Genomic DNA, 14,536 nt, shown 5'->3' with positions numbered 1-14,536 from the left:
TCTGGAGGTTCCTAGTACACCTTGGGCGCATCTCTCTATGGATTTTATTACTGATCTTCCTGTGTCTGAGGGTTTTACTGTCATCTGGGTGGTCGTAGACCGTTTTAGTAAGATGTGTCATTTGGTTCCATTCATTAAGTTGCCCTGCTCCAAGACACTCGCTAAGGCGTTTGTTAAGGAGATTGTCAAGCTCCATGGCGTTCCCACGGATATTGTTTCTGATAGAGGACCTCAGTTTGTGGCTCACTTTTGGCGTGCTTTTTGTGACAGGTTGGGAGTCCATTTGTCATTTTCGTCTGGTTATCATCCTGAGTCTAATGGACAGACTGAAAGAAAGAACCAGGATGTTGACCAGTTTTTGCGTTGTTTTGTGGCGGACAATCAAGAGGTGTGGTCTGAGTTTCTGCCTCTCGCAGAATTTGCTCTTAAAAATCATACATCCTCCTCTGCTGGGTGTTCTCCTTTTTTTCGTTGTACTGGGAGACATCCGTCTTTTGGTTCGTTCTCCAAATTGGGGTCGGCGGTGCCGGAGGAGGAGAATTTTTCCAGTGATTTGGAGAGAGTTTGGACTAATGTACGTTGAAACCTGCAAGAGGCTAACAGAAATTCCAAGAAGTATTTTGACAGGAAACGTAAAGAGGTTTTGTTTACTGTGGGTGACATGGTTTGGTTGTCCTCAAAGAACCTGCGGTTGAGGATTCCCTCTAAAAAACTGGGTCCTAAGTTTGTGGGTCCATTTAAATTGCTTCAGGTTGTTAACCCGCCTGTGGTTAGGTTGGATGTCCCTACTTCCTGGAAGATTAATCCTGTGTTTCATGTTTTCTTGTTGAAAAAGGCTGACGTATCTGATAGGGACGCCACTGTCACAGTTCCTCCTGTGGTGGAAGACGGCGAATATGAAATTCTAGATGGCATAGAGGGAGATTACAGTATCTTGTCTCCTGGAAGGGTTTCGGTCCCGAAGACAACTCCTGGGTAAGGACGGATGATGTCTCTGCTCCTAGGCTTGTTAAAGCTTTCCACAGGAGGTTTCCGGATAGGCCTGGGCCCGGAGGATCCTCATAAAAGAGGGGGTACTGTTAGAACCCTCCTGTTAGTTTTTCTATCTTGTGGTTTGCGGTCATGTGACCATCTGCCTTTATATTCCAGCTCCGCCCTTCTGGCTGTGCTGGACTTCAGTGTTCTACTGTCTCTCTAGCCAGGTGCTTCTGTGCCTTTCTCTGTCAAGTTCGCTTGGTCCTCTGGGACCTCTAGTACTGTTTGTCAGTTTGTCTTTTTGTGTTCTGCATCAACTTCTGTTTAGGGGGTGTCCCTTTTTTGTCCCAGTCCTTAGTTCTTTTAGGGACCCCTCCCTTAATTCTATAGGTCTTCATTCAGACTAGCCGAGGACTGAGGCGGGTCTGTTCACAAGGAACAGGCAGCCCGCTACATCGTAGGGATTCAGCTTAGTCTTACTGTAGGGACAGCTTTCCCCTATCTTTCCTTAGTATATGTTGCAGATCATAACACCTACACAGTCTGACACTAACCACTCAGTGCTGACAATATTAGACTGTGTATGGACACACCGCTATGACAAGTAGAATGATGAAACCCAGTTGTCAATTTATACATACATTTCTATGAGGACTAACAGAGGAACATTATTTTATGGGGAATACAAGTATTTATTAGGTTTCTTTTAAGACATGGTAACTAGTGATGAGTGAGTATGTTCTGTTAACCCTTTCGCCGAGTATGTTCGGGTGAGCACCGAGTAGTTACAGCTGCTCGGTGATATGTTTGAATCACTCACGTGTGCATCATTTGCGACTGTTTGACAGCTTTAATATATGTGAGGAATGTGTAAGAAGCAGACATTCCTCACATGTAGTAAAGCTGTCAAACAGTCGCAAATCATGCACACGGGAGCGATTTAACCATATCACCGAGCAGCTGTAAATACTCGGAGCTCGGCCTGAGCATACTCGGCGAAAGGGTTAATAGAACATACTCGCTCATCACTAATGGTAACCCTTATACCCATATGTGTTTACTTCTGAGCCATCACATTAAGAATATTCTGAAAGGTAATGCTTTTAACCCATGCCCAACCCATTATATAGGGCATGATGCGCCATAACCTAATAGATTTAAGTTATAGGTAGTGCATATGATTTGTTTCACCATAACCCAAAATTAATACAGACCTCTTAAATATAGACCCCAGACCAGGCCCCCAAATCATTATAGACCTAAAAGCAATACATATGCCAGGCCCCTAAATAAAAATAGTCCCCAGACACAAAGACCCAATAAAGACCCTGTAAGCGAATTTAAACCCCTAAACATAAGAAGACAACCCTAAATAAATACAAACAGAAGATAAGAACCCCATAAACTAATATAGATCACAGACTAGACTCTGAATGGACCTGTAGTCCTCTTCACTTCCAGGCAACATCGTGCGGTCGGGGACAGACTCAGGAATTTGTGGGCAGAAGCACTAGAAACAAGCAATTTGATTTGCGCTGCCCTTGTCCAGTGTCCTGTCTGGTCCTTTGTGGAAGCCGCTTATCAATTTTGCACCCAACATCCCTGACTCAACATTTTAGGCACCTCTAATTGCTTACTAAACCCCCTGTAATGTGATGACGGCACATAAGGGCCTAGTCACTTGTATTTATTCGATGTCATGGCTTATGTGCCATTTGAGGTCATAATGTTGTGGCCTTGTAAGCTCCAGATGCTGGGCTGTGGATACCTGACACAGAAGTGATGACTAGTTGCCACTGAGGACCAGACTGGACACCGGACCAGGGCAATGAGTGTGAATCAAATTGCTCATTTCTAAGAGGACTGTACGTATTAGGAGGGGTGATGTCTGGAGTTTCGCCTGCTCTTCAGGGATTCAGGAAGGTTTCCCCTTTTTTATGTGTCTTCAGGGCATTCTGGATGAGCAGGGGCTGTTTCTCTGTGTGCAAATTGACAAACCACTGTAGAAGACGTATAGGGTAAGCAATGATCCTTACGAAAAGGGGATGCAAATTAGCTCTTTTTTGTCCATCTGTAAATTACTAGAAAGTCCATAAAATGTGTAAACGAAAAAAATGGATGTGCCTGTAATTTTTTTTTTTAAGCCGGAGGGTCATATACAAATTTTTGTGACTGCACTAATCATTTTACCATTATAGGTTTATGTATCTTTTCATATAAATACTCTGTCCAGTAGACATAGACCATATTTTTTTATTATTATTTATTATAGTTTTTCCAATTTGTCCTTAAAAAAAATCACTGTCCATGATTTTCTGCTATATTATCCAGAAAAGAATGAAATAATCAGGATTGCAACCATTCAAGTGCCACCTATAGGAGGTAGTTGACCTCAGTGACCAGCCTTTTATGGTATAACACTACTGTATATTAAAAGGAATCTGGCAGGAGGTTTTGTTATGGGATCTGTGAGGAGCAATATGTATGGGCAGACACCCTGATTTCAGCGATGTATCACTTACTGGACTGCTTGATGCAGTTTTGATAAAATCCCTGTTTTCTCTGTTGTAGATATAGCAGTGGTCAGAATAATGAGCTGTGTATAACCCTGCCCACACCCCCTGATTGGCAGCTTCCTGTGTACACTGTCAGCAAGCTTCCAATCAATGTTGGGGGGGCGGGGTTACACAGATCAGCTGGACTGGCCTGCACATGACCTCTAGTCCTGCAGTGATAATGTCCTGCTCATAAAACACTGATTGTATTAAAACTATAGCAAGCTGCTGAGCAAATGACACATTGCTGGAATCAGGGTCTACATTATGCTGCTCTCACATTAAATAGCACCTGCTGACAGATTCTCTTGTAACTATTGATTTCTGAAATAAAAATTAAAAAGACGATTACTCTTTAATAAAGAATAAAAATGAGTAAAAAATTAGCAAAATGACTCACAATTAAGGTGACTGGTGATAGGAAGGCCCAGCACGCTTTAAAATATATTCCTGGTTTAAATCCCAGCATCATTTGTATATCCCTGCAGAAACTCTTGATTCCTAGACAAGTAAAACAGGACACAAATAATTATTTGCCTTTTTAATGATTAATGATTAATACATAGAATTTTTAATTAAAATAGCTGTTTAGTGTTATGTCTTAAGGCCCCATACACATTAGACTAAACATTTGTTCATTGCAAACGTCTCAAGAATTCTGATCCAGTAACTCATCACCGGCACAACCAATTTCTATTTTTGAATTTTCGTTTTTTCCTACCCCCCTTCCAAGATCCATAACTTTTATAGACATACAAGATATATTTTTTGCCAAAAATGTAAGAAAAAATTTTCACAAAAAAAATGATTTCACTAATATTAATATTTAATATTATTTTCTGATGAGAAGGATAATTCTCCCCCTATATGTTTGCAATTTTTTTTTAAATAAAAAGATAAATGTGGCACCCCTGATGGTTAAGTCGCCACAGAGGTACTGCACCTCACCCAGAGGTGTGATGTCTCCCTTCTCTCAGGTAAGGAGGGAGTGCTGCTCGGAACCCCAAACACCTGCATCCAACACTACACTGCTCCAGGCTGGCTGGAGGGGCAACATGCAGAGCGCAGCTGCTGAGCCCTGACCCTGGCTGGAGTGGGTGGAACCCAAAGGTAGGGGGAACCAGTAGTGGGTGTGGGTGGAGGAAGTAGTTAGAGGGAGCACTTTGGTAGGAGTATAAAATAGAGAAGCCATCTTAGGGTGGCAGAGATGAGTTGAGGTCAGAACAGTGGAGCAGTTCAGAAGAACAGTCTGAGAGCAGAGTCTCATTAGGAGCTCTGCTCCACAAGTAGGGCCAAGTCTGGAGGCCCTGGAGGGGAGCAAGAGTAGGCTCCATTTTGAGATGGGATCTCAGGGGGTACGGCGAGTGCAGGAAGGCACCCGTACGCCCCACATCTGCCAGAAGACAGAGGGATCGTGGCCGCATTCTAGTCCCTTGAGGGTCAAGCAAGTCTGTGTAACTCCGACAGACAGGAGGGACTTCAGAGTACCCGAACAGGATTGAGAGTGGGCAGCGCAGGGCAGGAGAGAGAAGGACCTAGTGTGAAGACGGTCTAAATAGGAACACGTGAAAGTGGGGTTCTGCCAGGTACCCTTGGTCTACCTGAGAAAGCACTGAACCCCTGCCTGGTGAACGCAGTGCGACGCGGGAGACTGTAAACTGACAGTGCACCCTGAGGAACTAAAGAACTGTGAGTAAAGACACAGATGACTGCACCGGACCGCCTCTGTCCAGTTATTGCGTCCGCGCCATCATTCCCTCCCTGCACTACAACGCCCAGCGCAACCACGAACCACCTTACACTGCCCTGGAGCTAGCTCTACCCGTGGAGAGCCACACCATCCCTGCTGCCGTAACACCAGCTCCAGAGGACTGCTCCGCAGAGGTGGCTCCCTCTAGCCGCGATCCACGGGTGGCGTCACGAACACTTAAATCCCCTATAACAAATAAACCCCTTTTTACTGACCGCCCTGGGTCACGGACCGGGCCAGCCACCATGATATCCCCCGGCAACCAGACGCCCGGCTGCCGAGTAACCCACGGCCCAGGGGGCAAGTCATGTCTTGGCGTCACGAACATGATTGCGTGCCCCTTGCCACCGGGTACTGTGCGTCTTAAAAGACTGTATTACCGACTGTGGTGAAGATTTCCCGCCATTTCCGAGGTTTCCCACCATTATCCACCATTTTCCTGTCGCCGCGCAGGAAGAAGAGGGGCGTAACCGCGGGAACCCGAGGGGCGTGACCGTGAAAGCGCGCGAAGCCCAGGACACGCCCCACCCTTGATGTCGACCCAGGAAGCGTCAGGTCCTGGAAGGAGTCCAGTGGACGCTCTGACATCAGATGCGAGCGACGCAAGGTCCTGGAAGAAGACCGTCGCCCGCGGAGCTGTGGCCTACCTCAAAAAGAAAGTGAAGAAGGTAGGCTCCGGCTCACTAGGGGGGCGCAACTATGACCGACGATCAGCAAGCCGCCGGAGCACCGGTTAATTCTCCTGATGCCCAACCTGCGCCCGGCGCTGCACAGGCCGGAGCGGCCGCTCCACCAGCAGGGGTCGTGACCCCGTTGATACCCATGGCTTTGCCGTATGCCCTAGATGTTCAGAGGGTGACGGAACTTCTGCAGGAGGACACACCCCCGCAGGACATATTGTATGACTCGGCTGGGTCAGGTAAAAATCAGCCGTACCCCAGGCGGGGACAGAACTATTAGTCCAGCAAGTGGGACTAATTGTAAATAGGCCCCCGGAAGGGTGCAGTAGTTGAAGTTGCAATAATGTTTCTTAGAGTGTAATTATATGGCTTGCAGTGTGTGTTTATATGATTACCCGTCAGGGTATATAGAGTCCAGACTGGGGACTGTGAACAGCCAGAGACTGACTGTGTAAATAGTTCTGCACTTCTTAAAGTGCACCCTATTGGTTTAATATTAGTAACCATGACCACAGAACAAAAACCCATTTGGCGTGGTGGAAGCCGTGGTCCAACTCCAGGATCGCCTATGCCCTGCAGCCATGCCCAGGGCCTATGTTGGGGGTTTGCGAACGGGTCCCTCATGCTGCTACTTGTTGCACTTATTGAGAAAGGAAAATGTTATTTAAGAAACTTTTATAATGTCTATGAAAAATGTAACCTGTAACGTTTAAAGAGAAGTGCCTCCCATAAAGGGAAGAAATGTTGAGCTTTATAATCTTATATGCGGATGAATCTAAAAATTTGCATGTCATGTATACCCTGATTTACTCTGTTCCAGCCCGCGGACGTGCTGTATTTTACCGGGGGGGAATGTGGCGCCCCTGATGGTTTAGTCGCCACAGTGGTACTGCACCTAACCCAGAGGTGTGGAGTCTCTCTTCTCCCACGTAAGGAGGGAGTGCTGCTCGGAACCCCAAACACATGCATCCAACACTACACTGCTCCAGGCCGGCTAGAGGGGCAACATGCAGAGTGCAGCTGCTGAGCCATGACCCTGGCTGGAGTGGGGGGAACCCAAAGGTAGGGGGAACCAGTAGTAAGTGTGGGTGGAGGAAGTAGTTAGAGGGAGCACTTTGGTAGGAGTATAAAATAGGGAAGCCATCTTAGGGTGGCAGAGATGAGTTGAGGTCAGAACAGTGGAGCAGTTCAGAAGAACAGTTCGGGAGGAGAGTCTCATTAGGAGCTCTGCTCCACAAGAAGGGCCAAGTCTGGAGGCCCAAGAGGGGAGCAGGGAGTAGGCTCCATTTTGAGAAGGGATCCCAGGGGGTACGGCGAGTGCAGGAAGGCACCCGTATGCCCCACATCTGCCAGAAGACAGAGGGATCGTGGCCACATTCTAGTCCCTTGAGGATCAAGCAAGTCTGTGTAACTCCGACAGACAGGAGGGACTTCAGAGTACCCGAACAGGATTGAGAGTGGGCAGCGCAGGGCAGGAGGGAGAAGGACCCAGTGTGAAGACGGTCTAAATAGGAATACGTGAAAGTGGGGTTCTGCCAGGTACCCCTGGTCTACCTGAGGAAGCACTGAACCCCTGCCTGGTGAACGCTGCGCGATGCGGGAGGCTGTAAACTGACAGTGCACCCTGAGGAACTAAAGAACTGTGAGTAAAGACACGGATGACTGCACCGCATGCCTCTGTCTAGTTATTGCCTCCGCTCCATCATTCCCTCCCTGCACTACAATGCCCAGCGCAACCACCAACCACCTTACACTGCCCTGGGGCTAGCTCTGTGCATGGAGAGCCACACCATCCCTGCTGCCGTAACACCAGCTCCAGAGGACTGCACCGCAGTGGCGGCTCCCTCTAGCTGCGATCCACGGGTGGCGTCACGAACACTTAAATCCCCTATAACAAATAAACCCCCTTTTACAAACCGCCCTGGGTCACGGACCGGGCCAGCCCCCGTGATATTCCCCGGCAACCAGAGGCCCGGCTGCCGAGTACCCCACGGCTCAGGGGGCGCGACATAAACAACACACTTTAACGGGAAAAAAAGAAAACAATGATGGTCTATGAGAGAAAAAAAAAACTATTACAAAAAGATATTAACAGAAAAAAGCAATACGTCTTGCATCTTATCTTTCCCTACATCTTACATTCTGGCATCCCTGTTTTCCATAAGAATGGTATTCACTTCGCCAATGATCATTGCAGGGGGAGCAATTTCCATTTCATTACCACTCCTCTGGGATATCAACTTGAAGGATCAGATGCAGCTAGGAGGTACGTGATTGGATACAAGCACCACAATCCTAATGGTTTGTGTCTAAGACGATGGATATCTCAGTCCTTTTCACATTCTAATTGCTGACAATATAAGGATTCCATACACAGTGCCATGACACGTGTTACTGACATGAAAACTAGATGAATACTAGATCAGTGAATTACTAGAACTACATGGCACAGGTATGTATCACAGCACAGAGCTTTATACCTGCTCTGATGCCTTAAAGGGATTGTCCACCACGGGACAACCCCTGCTTAATCAATTCAGTGTCCTACAGAAAGTAAAAACGATGTACAGTACAGACCAAAAGTTTGGACACACCTTCTCATTTAAAGATTTTTCTGTATTTTCATGACTATGAAAATTGTACATTCACACTGAAGGCATCAAAACTATGAATTAACACATGTGGAATTATATAATTATATACTTAACAAAAAAAGTGTGAAACAACTGAAAATATGTGTTATATTCTAGGTTCTTCAAAGTAGCCACCTTTTGCTTTGATGACTGCTTTGCACACTCTTGGCATTCTCCTGATGAGCTTCAAGAGGTAGTCACCGGAAATGGTCTTCCAACAATCTTGAAGGATTTCCCAGAGATGCTTAGCACTTATTGGCCCTTTTGCCTTCACTCTGCGGTCCAGCTCACCCCAAACCATCTCGATTGGGTTCAGGTCTGGTGACTGTGGAGGCCAGGTCATCTGGCGTAGCACCCCATCACTCTCCTTCTTGATCAAATACCCCTTACACAGCCTGGAGGTGTGTTTGGGGTCATTGTCCTGCTGAAAAATAAATGATGGTCCAACTAAACGCAAACCGGATGGAATAGCATGCCGCTGCAAGATGCTGTGGTAGCCATGCTGGTTCAGTATGCCTTCAATTTTGAATAAATCCCCAACAGTGTCACCAACAAAGCACCCCCACACCATCACACCTCCTCCTCCATGCTTCACGGTGGGAACCAGGCATGTAGAGGCCATCTGTTCACCTTTTCTGCGTCGCACAAAGACACTGTGGTTGGAACGAAAGATCTCAAATTTGGACTCATCAGACCAAAGCACAGATTTCGACTGGTCTAATGTCCATTCTTTGTGTTCTTTAGCCCAAACAAGTCTCTTCTGCTTGTTGCCTGTCCTTACCAGTGGTTTCCTAGCAGCTATTTTACCATGAAGGCCTGCTACACAAAGTCTCCTCTTAACAGTTGTTGTAGAGATGTGTCTGCTGCTAGAACTCTGTGTGGCATTGACCTGGTCTCTAATCTGAGCTGCTGTTAACCTGCGATTTCTGAGGCTGGTGACTCGGATAAACTTGTCCTCAGAAGCAGAGGTGACTCTTGGTCTTCCTTTCCTGGGGCGGTCCTCATGTGAGCCAGTTTCTTTGTAGCGCTTGATGGTTTTTGCAACCTCACTTGGGGACACTTTCAAAGTTTTCCCAATTTTTCGGACTTACTGAACTTCATTTCTTAAAGTAATGATGGCCACTCGTTTTTCTTTACTTAGCTGCTTTTTTATTGCCATAATACAAATTCTAACAGTCTATTCAGTAGGACTATCAGCTGTGTATCCACCTGACTTCTGCACAACACAACTGATGGTCCCAACACCATTTATAAGGCAAGAAATCCCACTTATTAAACCTGACAGGGCACACCTGTGAAGTGAAAACCATTTCCGGTGACTACCTCTTGAAGCTCATCAAGAGAATGCCAAGAGTGTGCAAAGCAGTCATCAAAGCAAAAGGTGGCTACTTTGAAGAACCTAGAATATAAGACATATTTACAGTTGTTTCACACTTTTTTGTTACGTATATAATTCCACATGTGTTAATTCATAGTTTTGATGCCTTCAGTGGGAATGTACAATTTTCATAGCCATGAAAATACAGAAAAATCTTTAAATGAGAAGGTGTGTCCAAACTTTTGGTTGAAACCAGAAGTTTACATTATATAAAAAGACACATATGCATGTTTTCCTCAATATCTGACATGAAATCAGGATAAATCTTTCCCGTTTTAGGTCAATTAGGATGACCATCATTTTTAATATTTGCCAAATGCCAGAATAATGAGAGAGAGAATGTTTTAAGGCATTTTTATTACTTACTGCAAAGTCAAAAGTTTAGATACATTTCATGAGTATTTGGTACCATTACCCTTACACTGAATGACTTGGGTCAAACGTTTGGGATATCCTTCCACAAGCTTCTCACAATAGTTGGTCGGAATTTGGGCTCATTCCTCCTGACAAAACTGGTGTAACTGATCCAGGTTTGTAACTAAGAAACAAAGTAGCACTCTGTAACGCTAAGTATGCTAACATGAAATATGAATAGCATTACTGCTGTAGAAAATAGAAATAAATGAGAAATATTAGCGCACAAATTGGCCAATTCATGTGTACCTGGTAGCGACGTTAAGGCATTTCTCAAAATACCAGGACCCTATCAATGTGAACTCCTCTTTAAGAGACTATGTCTGCTTCTGTGTGGGATAATAAGATCCTGCTGCAATTAAAATCACCTGTGGCATAGAGACGGAGGGCTCAGTCAAAGCTTATACATAGAAACAGAAAAAACTGGCCGGCACTTCCAAAACAAGAACAAATTTTTTCATGTACGCATATGACGTGCCCCTGGACCTGTGCCAAGTAGCGTTGCGCACGCGGGGGCCTACCCGGAGCCGGATCTGATAGGGGTAGTAGTTTCGTGGCGGTGACCCGGTCCGTGCCCAGGGAGTCAAACTAAGTGGCAGTGCTTGTCAGAAGATGTTATATTGCTCGACTACGCCACCCGTTGAATGCGGTTATGAGACCGCCGCTGCAGGGCAGACCGCTGAGGCCGGTGGTACGGTTGTGCAGCGTGGATGGTATAACCCCCAACGGGAGGGGTATGGCCTCAGGGCAGCGGACGTGGATGATGAAACACTCAGAGACGGTGCGGTGTCGTTCAGGGTCTTTACTGGTGGCAAAGGTAGACCCTCCCGGAGTACTGGCTAGCGATCGGGGCCTGGTCAGTCCGTGAGCAGATGGAATCTCCCCTGGCCAGGCGGAGTTGTAGGCCTCCCCAACTAATCGTACTCTTCTGGCTACCTTGCTAGAGGCGGGTAAAAGTAGCCCACGTCCCTGAGTGTACCGTGTGGTGCTCACCCGTATGGCCGGTGACTCGGGGCCTTCTGGTAGCTTCCGCTCCACGACGGCGGTGCTGGTCCCTTGCATGTGACCGTGCCTTCGGGTTTCTTGGCCAGAGGACCTGAAATCCCCTGCCGGTCGGTTTCTGCTGCTGGGTAAGGATTCGTCCCCACAGCCTCGGACTCCGGGTCCGGTCAGAACTCTTCAATCAGGGCGAGCTCTACAGCTTCCAGCCCCTGATCTCTTTTAGCACAGCTCCCACAGAGCTCCTGATCTTTCTTTCCCTAAAGCTGCTCCACTACAGACCAGACTGTGTCTCTGTCTGTGTTCTCTCACTCTACTCACTAACCCTGCCTCAGCCCCAGCTTTATATAGGGGAAGTTCTTCCCCTCCCAGGACTGGGCAGGAGGTGTGGTATGCTTAGGATTCCTGACCAGGAGACCTCCCACCTGCTCACAGACGTAATATGGCTATTACTGTGGAAACCAGACCCCTGGGGTGCCACATTCCCCCCTAGTGAAATTTAGTACTCCGGGACTAAACATATTTTTGTAAACAAAACAAGTTATAAACAGAAACAGCATAACAAAGAAAAACACATTATGATGGTCACGGCGTGTCCGCAACCGGGTGCAGTTTTTGAAGAAAACAAGGGTGTCCATTTCACCAAGGAACAGGGAGCCGTAACCAGGTAGGGGTCTGTCCTACCCCGAGTCTTTAACAGTCTTAGTCCTTTCCTGGGTTACGCTCCAAACATATATACAAAGGATTCCGGATAATCCATTAAAGACACCTATGAAATAACTAGAGAAACATAATTATTTACAAGCAACAATAAACAGGTAAATGCAAATAAAACAGTCTAAACACTTTAGATCCTCCAACGTATGAGCAACTGGCCTCTAGTGGCTCTAGTGGACCTACGGAGCTTACTGACTGGTCCTGAGCTACAAGATGTAGGAGCTGTCAAAGGTAAACTGGGCAGCTGTCTACGGGCTCTTTGGCTCACTAGGGGTACGGCAGGCTCACTATAAGCAGAGGATCGCTTCTCCTGGTCTGCTTTTGTGGGGTCTTCTGCCTCCTGGACCGGCTGCTCTTCCAGCTCTACCTGTTTTTCCGTAGGCACTTGGGATGCTGGCTGGAAGAAGGTGAGGACGGGTACCACAACGGCGCCATTTACTTGAGTCCAAGACCGAGGGAAGTCTCCGAGTACAGTACTAACCATCTCCTCCCTTTCCTCTACGGGTTGAGGGTTTTCTTGATCTTCTTCAGGGTTTCGTAGCTGCTCGGGACACTTCTTCAGGTGATCTCGGGAGACAATGGCTGTGGTTTCTCCTCCGTCCTTACTGATTGTGCAGACTTTTGGGTTCTCATGGCTTGAGGGCAGTACGGTGTACGGGTCCTTCTCCCACTGGTCGTCCAACTTGTGGAGCCGTCTCTTCCTCTTCAAGACCTGCTCTCCAGGTACCAGGGGAACAGCGGGAGCATACTGGTTGTAAGTCTTCTCCTGTCTTTCCCTAGCTTGACAGAGACTTCGCTCAACGCTCTCCTGTACTTTCCGGTACTGCTGCTGTCTCTCTGTGTCCCAGTCTGCTTCTGGTGAAGTGTCCTCGGGTGTCAGGACTCCCATATCCAGATCAACAGGCAGCTTACCAGGTCTTGCTCTCATCAGGTAAGCCGGGGTACAGTTGGTAGAACCTACCATGATGTGGTTGTATAGGTCCACCAGATCAGGCACTTTCTCAGGCCACAGACTGCGTTCTTCCAGGGGCAATGTTTTCAGAAGGTCTATCACCACCTGGTTCATTTTCTCACAGAGTCCATTGGTTTGCGGATGATAGGTTGTTGTTCTTATCTTCCGGCAGCCATACAGAGTGCAGAACTCCTGGAAGACTTCCGCTTCAAAGGCAGGTCCTTGGTCCGTCAGCACCTGCTCTGGGTATCCGTGTGGACGGCAGAAGTGCTGCTGGAAGGCTCTAGCTGCTGTTTGAGCCGTTAAGTCCTTGACCGGGACCACCACCAGGAACCGGGAGTAATGATCTACGATTGTGAGGGCGTAGACATACCCAGATCTGCTTGGAGCCAGTTTCACATGGTCCAGGGCTACCAGTTCCAGTGGCTGTCGGGTGATGATGGGCTGCAAGGGAGTCTTCTGGCTGGCACGGTCCTTCCTTCTTAGGTGGCACGGTCCACAGTCTCTGCACCACCTCTCGATGGTTCCTCTCATGCCTACCCAGTGGAACCGCCCGCGCAGCAGGAACTCCAGCTTCTTCCATCCGAAGTGCCCAGCTCCGTCGTGGTATGCCTCCAGTACCATAGCCGCGTCTCTTCTTGGCACCACTACTTGCCAGATCAGTTCATGCGTCCGGGAGTTAACCATTCTGCGGCACAACTTCCCCTTGTAAAGGAACAGTCGACTCTTCTCAGCCCACAGTTGCTTGGTCTCCTCCGGAGCGTCTGGGTCAAGGCGGGCATCTGGCTGAGTCAGCATCTCCTTCACCAGTCGGACGGCGGGGTCACTGTCTTGCGTTTCCGCCCAGTTGTAATGAGGTAAGGGGTTGAACGTAGCGGATTGCTTACCCCTTACACGGTGGGAATACTGGATAGTCCCATGACGGTGGAACGCGGGGAGTTCAACTTCTTCCAATTCCTCTGGATCTTCCCCTACGTCCGGTAGGTTTGGCATTCTGGACAGGGCATCCGCGTTGGTATTGGAGCGTCCTGCCCGGTATTTGATCGTGAACTCATAGTTGGACAGGCGGGCCATCCATCTCTGCTCCAGGGCACCGAGTCTTGCCGTATCCAGGTGTGTCAACGGGTTGTTATCCGTGTACACGATGAACCGGGAAGAGGCGAGGTAGTGCTTAAAGCGTTCGGTGACTGCCCACACCACTGCCAGGAATTCTAGCTTGAATGAGCTGTAATTCTCAGGGTTTCTTTCGGTGGGTCGCAGTTTTCGGCTGGCGTAAGCAATTACCCGTTCCTTCCCCTGCTGGATCTGGGACAGTACGGCTCCTAGCCCGATGTTACTTGCGTCGGTGTAGAGGATAAAGGGCTGGCTGTAATCAGGGTACGCCAGGATTTCATCCCCCGTGAGGGCCATCTTCAGCTGGCGGAAGGACTCTTCTTCCAACTTCTCCCATCTGAAGAGCGGCTTCTGGTTCTTGGCCTTCCTG

At 47.8% G+C, this 14,536-nt stretch overlaps 1 protein-coding gene across 1 annotated transcript in view; it reads right to left on the bottom strand.

The window, feature by feature from the left end:
- The window catches only part of SLC6A7 (solute carrier family 6 member 7), a 215,126-nt gene that overhangs the window by 57,120 nt on the left and 143,470 nt on the right, over positions 1 to 14,536 (bottom strand). Inside the window, exon 12 of the mRNA XM_073649788.1 lies at positions 3,931 to 4,031. Within this exon, the coding sequence (XP_073505889.1) occupies positions 3,931 to 4,031 (101 nt within the window). The remainder of the gene's footprint in view (positions 1 to 3,930; positions 4,032 to 14,536) is intronic.

This window comes from Phyllobates terribilis, unplaced genomic scaffold (assembly GCF_046119375.1).
Source record: "Phyllobates terribilis strain yellow unplaced genomic scaffold, ASM4611937v1 Scaffold_10__3_contigs__length_209671492, whole genome shotgun sequence".
Taxonomy (NCBI): domain Eukaryota; kingdom Metazoa; phylum Chordata; class Amphibia; order Anura; family Dendrobatidae; genus Phyllobates; species Phyllobates terribilis.
Note: the sequence above shows the minus strand (reverse complement) of the source record. Positions and strands in the feature narration are given on the sequence as shown.